Raw genomic sequence first — 8,717 nt, forward strand, 5'->3', positions numbered from 1 at the left:
CATGACACCATCGTCCGACCAGCGATGGACACTTATCACCTGGTCCCCGGGCGCGTCCACGTATGCTGCCCACTGCTCCTGGCTGTGCCCCCGGAGGAAGGACAAGCCAGGATGGGTCAAAAGCAGAGGCCTCCATCAAAGCATGCGCGTGTGTGTGTGTGTGTGTGTGTGTGTGTGTGTGTGTGTGTGTGTGTGTGTGTGTGCAAGCATGTGTTGTAGTGCGGTGTGTTGCGTGACGAATAAAGACTGTTTCTGTTTTCTTTTCTGGCGTAACGTGTGGCACGAACTCATTCTCCCACAACGCCCGGCGTTCTGCCCAACGTCACAAGCAGCGAAGCCAAACGGCCGAGGCGGGGCGCGGGGCAGTCGGTCCTGACTCCCGTCTGGTGGTGGAGGGAGCCCGGGCAGCTCAGCTCAGCTCAGCCGGACCGGCCGTCAGCTCCCACCGGCCATGCGCTCACGCAGTGCTGTGCATTTTGCTTTTCGCGTCGTGTAAGGAAACCAGCAGCCAGGCAGTTACTGCTCGGGTTTGACTCATTGTTTTCCCCAGGGAGACAAACACCGAGCAGGAGTTCTACCCCACACGGGAGATGCTGGAATCCATAAAAGCGAGAGGTAACGTCAGTTTTAACGCACTTTAATTCTCTCAAATAGACATTAAAAGCCCGCAAATGTTAAACAATTATCATTTTGTTTACGTCTATGGAATGAAATGTGTCTGTGTGTGTATGTGTGTATATAGATATAGATGTGTGTGTGTGTGTGTGTGTGTGTGTGTGTGTATAGTCTGTGTATATGTTTGTTTGTTTGTTTGTGTATTTATCGACGATTTAATGTAAATTATTCAATGTGATGTTTTTTTGTTTTTTGTTTTGTGTAATATTGTACATTTCTACTCCATTGTTTAATAAACTAATGTAATTTAAAATTCTTGAGGCTGGAAAACAATGCTGCCGTTAAAGCAGCGCGTCCTGTGCAGTGGGTCAAACGGGGGTTCGAGAAGCCCCAGGTGTTCCGTGGCACATTCACTGGGGGTCCGGCAGAGGCAAATCAAGAAATTATTGCTCCCCCCATTTTTTAATTTTTAATATTTTATCTTTTAACAAATTGCACCTCGTTCCTACAGCCCATGCAAGACAACCTTTATAATACATGAACATTTGACTTGCGTACATAAATATTGACCGTCACTACAAAATGTATGAGAACCAGGGATACGCAGATCGCGGACAATATGATCGTTCACTTCACAACAACAAGCATTCCTCGTGGAAATTCTGAGAATGATGATCAAAATTCATGTTGTCCTTTTTTTTTGGAGACGAACATGAACCAACCACACAATATAAGCATACAGTGCTATGATTGGATATGTGTTTTGTGTTTTCTTTCCTCTCTCTCTCCCCTCCAGTGATATAAGTGGTGAGGTCAGTTGTCTGTGCAGTTTGGGCTGGAGTTCATTCCACCACAGTGCACCCGTCTGAACAGCGTGCTAGCTTTGGATCTGATAAGGCTTCAGGTCATATTAGACTGGCCTCACAGGGCCCTTCCCGCTCACAGGGCCCGTCAGCCTCGAGAAATGAGAGCATTTTGTTCTGTGACAGCACTGCCGTGAACTGACAATCCAACGATGCGTGGCCAATAATAGCTAGTCTGCTGACATTACTGCAATTGTGGGAATTTAAAATGACGTGCTTTGGAGTGACACAGCATCTTCGCGAATAAACAGTGCAGGAATACACGCAGCAGGGGACAGCTATGGAGCTGGTGTCACTGCTGCAAAAGCACTCGTCAAGCTGAGCACAGACTCTGTGCTTCGACCCTTCACAGGAATATTTTTTTGCGCGAGCTTGGCGGCAGAATAGATCTATTTTTACACTGCCTTCATAAGAGGATTAGTCCTATGGCGGTGGTTTAAGGAAGTCTGCACGTGCGGGCGAGTCTAAAATAGGTTGAATCCGAGGATCTCTCTCCTCACTTCCGACTCACTTTTTTTTTTCTCCTCCTCTTGCAGAAAGGCTCCACTGGCCAGAGGTTGAAATGTCCAAAAAGAGTCTCCTGAACAACGCGGGTGAGCCTGTGACGACGAGCCAAGTGTACCTGGAGAGATTTTCCTCCAACGTCCTCAAGGACCTCTTCACCACTGGCACCAGTAGCTACAATGTGCTGCTGCAGGTTGAGGAGCGGGAGAGGCACAGCCCCAACTGTTCCCCTCGTAAGAGGCTCAGGACTGTGGTGAAATCTCCCTCAACGATCCATAAAAAGAAACGTCTGCCGTGCACAGCCCCTCTTTGCGCACGGCCTCCCGCGGGCAGCACGCCCTCCAAAAGCATGCTCTCTGGAAGCCCCACCAGGCTGGTGCGGAACATCTCTGTGTACGGAAGCTCCATGGGCCTCTGCACTCGCCCCGGGCCCCGTCCGACCAAGCTCTCCACCTCGCCGTCCACCAAGCTCCCACAGTTGCCCAGATCGGCCGCCGCGCGCAAAGTGGAGAACAGCAAGAAGCTCTGTCTCCTCACGGCCATCAAGCCGTCCAATGTGGAGAGGGAGAAAAGCAAGTTCTACAAGTCCGAGTTCACCTACAACCCGCAGTTTGAGTACAGAAACCCGGTGTCTCAGTCCGTCCTGGCCAAGCACAGCACCGCCTCGGATCGCTTTCTGACACAGGTAAGGGGCACAAAACAACGGTGAGCATATTCAAACGAAAACCGAACAGAGAGAAACCTCTATTGTGTTGCAAGAGCTATAAAACAAACTGAATGCGGTAATCAAGAGCGGAAAGACCGCAGACCGCAGGCCCAAAGAGACCTGAGCTTAATGCTGCGCTGGCCAGTTGAGAATATTTCCAGCTTTTTGTGCCAAGGGTTGCGATGGCACAAACGCTGTCTGCCAAACCTCTTTATCGTGAGTGCTCCTGCAGCGAAAATCTGTCATCTAAGCGAAAGCAGAGTAGAAGCGTTTTCCTTGTCAGTGAGCCATGGTTGGATGAAAGTAGCTTTAGCCCCCCAAAAACGGCCATGGTTAAGCAAACCCCGAAGGGATTTAGCAGAAAAAATGTAAGTGGACACAATTATTTATACAGGTTTTTAACCTCTTTAACCAGATTGGACATGAAAACAGTGTTGTGTTGGGGCTCGCCCCGGGTAATACAAGTCTGTGGCTAGTCAGGCATAGCGAGGTATAGTATCCGTCGTTAACGCAGTAAAGTGATCCCGCGGACATGTGTCCATGTTGCTTCTGCGCCTCCTCTTCTTTCCTCTAGAGCGGCGGCTCATGCTTGACACGTTTTGTTTGAGCCGTATGTGTGCAGTGTAGAATAATTGGGCCCAACGTTTTCAAATTGAGGCAGCAACCCTGAATACAAGTGTCCGCTGACCGTTGTGCTTTATGTACGTAACAACAGCCGCTGTGTTTTTCCTGTGTCGCTTGACAAACCTCACTTTCCAATTATAAAGTCCACATGAGTTGCCAGGCTCTCATTTAATCACCCCTTTGTCACTGACCAGCGACCTCTTTGCTCGGACCAGTGATCTCTTTATTAGAAGACGGAACAGTCGGGAACGCTGAGAATAGGAATGAAAGGAACTGACTGCACTGTGAGCCTGTATTGTACAGTAGAACACTTAGTTACGAGGAGACCTTCAACGGTCCTTTTTAATCTGAACAGTAGCATCCTTCTTTCCTCAAAAAGTGTTGTTCAACATACGTAGATTATAACGGATGTGAGAAAGAGCCCTTGTTCAAAGACATACCATTAGACTAACTTTTCAAACGCAAACCCAATCCCAAATATGAACTTTCGAGTTAACAGCCACATCCTAAACCCTTGTTTAAAGTGTTAAAGGTGGACATTCCAAGGCCGGGCTGGAAAAAGTAAAATAAAACCCCCGGCGGTTTAACCCCTGAACCTGAAATGGTTCCAGCTCTTGAGTGTGTTGCCCTCCCCCTTTCTCGCAGGCGGTGCGGATCATGGACCTGACGCTGAAGAGGTACGGGAACTACGAGACGTTTGAACAGGCGACCGGTGGCGCTCTCCTCTCCAGGCACCGCATTGGCCAAAACGTCAAGAAGTACATGGAGAAAGAGGGCTGCATGGGGGAGGTGAGAGGAGTAAAGCAGAATACGTCCAATGAGCGACGCCAATGGGCGAGATTGGTGCTCGAGGGCTGTTATGACATTTTCGCAAAGTTCTAAATAAAGCCGATGTTCCCGCTGCCCTTCTTTGTTCATCAAATATTAATGTTAGGGTAAAGGCTGGCCGTGGCATGGGGTTTGAATAATATGCAAAGAATGTTCATTTCATACAATGACATGGAGTAGAAACAGATATTTGAGATTATTTTGTTTGTGAAATGCGACTTTGTCCTACTACTATTACAACTACATTCCTTATGAGAGTTATAATACAGTGACTACAGCATGTAATGATTCTTATGCTTATTCTCACAGTGGTTAGGGCGGTGCATTGTGGGATATGTTATGGATACGGGGAGTTTGAAGAAGAAGCAAGAGGTGATTAAGTGTTTCTCATGTGCCGCGGCAGATGGCATCTAACGAACGCTGTTTTTCGGGCAGGTCGTGGTGCACGTGACGGACGACCTGCTGTCGAGGGCCTCCATGGCGGTGGTGAACGGCCGCCACACGCTTGCCATCAATGTCTCCGCTGCCCGCGAGCACTGGCTGGAGGGCATCCTGCAGCATGAGATCGGTGTGTGTGTGTGCGTGCGTGCGTGTGTGTGTGTGTGTGTGTGTGTGGAATCTGCCTGCTTATTGGTGCCTTATCCTCTATCCCTGCGGGAAGTGAATCTTACTCTGCACTTTTCCCTAATTGAGCCGTTGACTGAAGCCATTTGTTCTCACGTCAGACGCACCTTAGCTTTCTAAGGATTTTTGAAGGAAAGTAATGCAGAGCAGAGCCTTTTTTCTCTCTAGTCCAGGAAAACTGTTTACAGGGACTGGTGCACTTTGCATTGTAGCAAAGTTAAAAAAATAAATTGGGAAAAAATATATATATATATTCTGTTTCAAATGTCATTGAATAAAGCAGAAAGGGGGTAATTCTCTGACTCCAAATAATGTGGTTGGTTATCATTAACAAGCCTTGTTATTAATATTGCAAGGATAGCCAAAGTCTTTAATGCAATTCAGTATGAGCAATCATAACACCATCCCAACACTGAACTGTTGGAGGCTGCTTTGCACAATGAAAACACATATCCTTTTTGAATACTTGTGGTGTCTCTTAACACATTCCTGACCACATCTTTTTTTTTTTTTTCCCTTCTCTTTTTTTTAAACCGACATACATACATACATACATACATACATACATACATACACATAAAAACACAAGGTTAGCATGACAAATTCAGCTGCAGTGATGGATCAAGTCCATGCTTACTTGCATACCAATTAGAACGCCAAATTGGTGTCCTAAACCAACGCCAAAATGTCCAAAACCATAGTATGCATCAAAAAGTACGAGGATGATATTCCACATCCAGTGAAATATCATAGTATGCAAACAATGAACACTTCACGCTGGCAAGCATATCCCGCAATGCATTGTGAGGGCAAGGCGTCAGTAAATGTTTCCATTTCTATATTCCATCAACCACTCTGTTGAAATTGATGAATTTGTACAACCTTGCGTTTTTGATCTTGCGGCGCATGCGCTAGCTTCCATTATATATTTGAAGTCAAGTTTGAAGAATGTTCCCACCTGGCAAGCTCTCACGGCACACTAGTACACCGTGAGAGCTTGCCAAGTGTGAACATTTATAAAATAAATAGTGGAAGCTAGCTCTTGTGTTGCAAGATTCAAAATTGCCGGCTGTACTAATTTATCAGAACAAGCTCAAGTTTCACACTAAAAGTGAGAACTGTTAGAACTAATGAAGGGTTTGAATTGCTAATGAGATTCGGTAATTGGCAAGTCAATCACAAGTCAAAAAAGGTTGGGAAACACTGGACTAGGCCGTTAATGACGAACTCGCCGTCTCTGCGTGTTTCCGCAGGCACCCACTACTTTCGCAGCATCAACAACGGCCACCAGCCATGGAGCAGCAGCGGTGGCAGGAAGAAGCACAACCTCAAGCCCCTGAACCCCACCGAGGAAGGCCTGGCCAGCATCCACAGCGTGCTGTTCCGGAAGGACCCCAAGCTGTGGCGCGCCGCCCTGCTCTACTACACGGTCTACCAGGCGGGCCGCTTGTCCTTCGCCAAGCTCTTCCACAGCCTGGGCCGCTTCGTCCAGGACCCCAATACGCGCTGGGACTACTGTGTCCGCGCCAAGAGGGGCCAGACCAACACGGCGCAGCCAGGTCCAGTGCCCGCACCCAAACAGCTTGCAGCTCTCTAGGCCTTTTTGGGAGGGTTAAAAGCCGACTGTTTTAGCTGCGTTTTATTTACCGGATTTGAGTTCTGCAAAGTTTTTATTTTTTATTTTTTTGCAGCCTCTTTTGTGAGTCTAAAATCGAATTGAAGACTCTGTACTTTGTTAAAAGGAATGACTTAAAATTAGCCAAGACCTAGTTTTGGGCCAGTAACAGGTTTTTGATCTTGACAATTTATGATCTGTCAGTCTAACTCTGTACAAATCCACCGGACCAACAAACAGCTTCAACAGGGACAAAGCAATTCTATCAGTTTTATATATTTTTAAAATCTAATTAAGGTTTGTTATTGGCTTGAATGAAGCTGGCAACCTATGTAGCACTGGCTGCCGACACAATCTCTTTGCAGTGCATCCTCACACTCACCATGACCGCTAATCCTGCTTATTCTCTCCTTTCCAGCAAAAATTTTATTTATTTATTTATTTATTTATTTGTTAAGCAGGTTGCTTCAGTAAGGATCAGGTGTACCTGGAGGGCGTCCTGATGATTCTGAGATACAGGAACGAGATCGACTTCCCAATGTTGATGGCACAGGGAAAGGTGAGTGTATCTATCTGTGTACGTAGCTTCATTCGTCTTCGTTAAACATAGTCATTTTCTGTGGAATTATTTTCCATTATGGAAAAATTACAAACGGCACGGTACATCGGTAGCCTTGTGTGCGCTGCTGAAACAAACAAGCTGAATCAGGCTTATGTAACCGCCATTAAAGAGTGCCAGCTGACCATGTTTTTCTGCCTGACAAGAGCACCTAATGGGAGATTTGCTCACAGCTGCTAGGGTCTCACTAGTGTAAAGAAAAACCTCCATCTTTGTCAGAGTAGAAGCTATGATGTCATTTATTTGGTGTGTGTGTGTGTGTGTCCAGGTGTCGTTTGAGGACGTGGACAGGCTTCAAGACCTGGCTAAGATGGACAACGTGCGGATCCCGCACTTCATGCAGAACCAGATGGGTTATGCCCAGCAGCTGGAGAAGATTATGGCGGTCAACCAGCTGACAGACAGGGAGCTCAGGGTCATTGTCTGAGGCTCCACCCCAAAACCCTTATTAAAACACATTAACATAAGTTAATAATGTTGCTCTATGTCACTGATCCCACCACATAAATATATATACTCATAGAGTCCTCCGAGCTAAGTGTACTTCTCTACCGATCCGACAAACCACGGTTGTTGCTATAGAACTAGACGACAACTAGAAATGGGTGAGGGGTATAGCAATGCCGCAACCTCCTCCGACACTCCTCCTTCTCACCACTAGATGGCATGCTGAGCAGTAACGTTCTCACCCATGGAGGTCTACTAGACCTTCCTTGTGTCGTTGCCCCGCTTAAAAATGACTCCTCAGCGACGTCACAGCTCAAATATTTTGGAACCGGAGTTGCAGTGACTTCCCTCTTCCAACGCACACCCTGCCTCGCTATTTGCACTTTCTTACCTCGTGAGCTACCTTTTTAGAATGCGCCGTCGCCGGCAGTTATCGTCTAGGTGTTGTCACTGATCTTTGTTTTCTGGGAAATGAAACCGAATGCCTCAGACTGTTCCTGATACTTGATGACATTGTGCTGTAAAAACCTTTTTTTTTGGGGGGGGGGGGTGTTATTACCTCAAATGCCACCTCTATGATCTATTCGTAAAGTATGGTATTTGTATGTATTTTGCTGAAAGCATTTTAGATGTCCACCTGAAATATGAATAATAAAAATACTTTTCCTTGAGGTAATGGTCTACATACCTTGATGTTTCGTTAGTTTTTGTTTTTTTTGTTCCAGGTGGGGAGGTAGCGTCACACAATCCCTCAGCAGGTGAATCTTTATTTCAGCTGCAGTTGTTGTGGGATGTTACCAAGAAGGGAGTTGTCACTGAAATTAATATTTGAACAAGGTTATTTTAGTTCGCCTCTTAGTTTGAGGCGCCCTTGGCTGTTTTTATTTTATTTTTCTTGCCCTCTTTCAATCTGTTTTTAATTTTGCAAACCTGTTCTAGTTGTTTCAAGGAAATAAGGAAAAGTGCTCAAGTCAATGTTGTTTTTACAAAGAATGAAACAAAGGCATTGAAAACATTAGGAAAATGTCTGTTTTAATATTATTTCAGTGTGTTTCGTACGACCTGACTTTAGTTTGAATTAATATACGAATGGCTTTGTATGTTTTCAGTTTTAATAATAATTACCTCTGTGCTGATCCTCCTGTCACCAAACCTTTGCGCAAACACACCCGTCTGCCACGGTCCCTTGGCTGGAGGTGTTTCATTCATCAAGGTTCCATTTCACCGTGAAACTGGAAACTGACACTTCCTGCTGATTAGCATGTACAAAGA

At 46.0% G+C, this 8,717-nt stretch overlaps 1 protein-coding gene across 1 annotated transcript; it reads left to right on the forward strand.

Annotated features, from left to right (window-relative positions):
• Positions 1 to 400: 400 nt before the first annotated feature.
• Positions 401 to 7,892, forward strand: matcap2 (microtubule associated tyrosine carboxypeptidase 2). The gene is made up of 7 exons (XM_080002239.1): positions 401 to 615; positions 2,015 to 2,667; positions 3,958 to 4,101; positions 4,576 to 4,708; positions 6,018 to 6,323; positions 6,841 to 6,938; positions 7,267 to 7,892. The coding sequence occupies exons 1-7, from the start codon at positions 591 to 593 to the stop codon at positions 7,423 to 7,425; spliced, it is 1,518 nt and encodes a 505-aa protein (XP_079858365.1). The 5' UTR covers positions 401 to 590; the 3' UTR covers positions 7,426 to 7,892.
• Positions 7,893 to 8,717: the final 825 nt, after the last annotated feature.

This window comes from Zeus faber (genome assembly GCF_960531495.2).
Source record: "Zeus faber genome assembly, chromosome: 1".
Taxonomy (NCBI): Eukaryota; Metazoa; Chordata; class Actinopteri; order Zeiformes; family Zeidae; genus Zeus; species Zeus faber.

Coding starts and splice junctions, on each gene's coding strand:
- matcap2 (XM_080002239.1), top strand. CDS start 591: ATGCTGGAATCCATAAAAGCGAGAG. Junction 2,668..3,957: donor CGGATCGCTTTCTGACACAG/GTAAGGGGCACA, acceptor CCTTTCTCGCAG/GCGGTGCGGATCATGGACCT. Junction 4,709..6,017: donor CATCCTGCAGCATGAGATCG/GTGTGTGTGTGT, acceptor GTGTTTCCGCAG/GCACCCACTACTTTCGCAGC.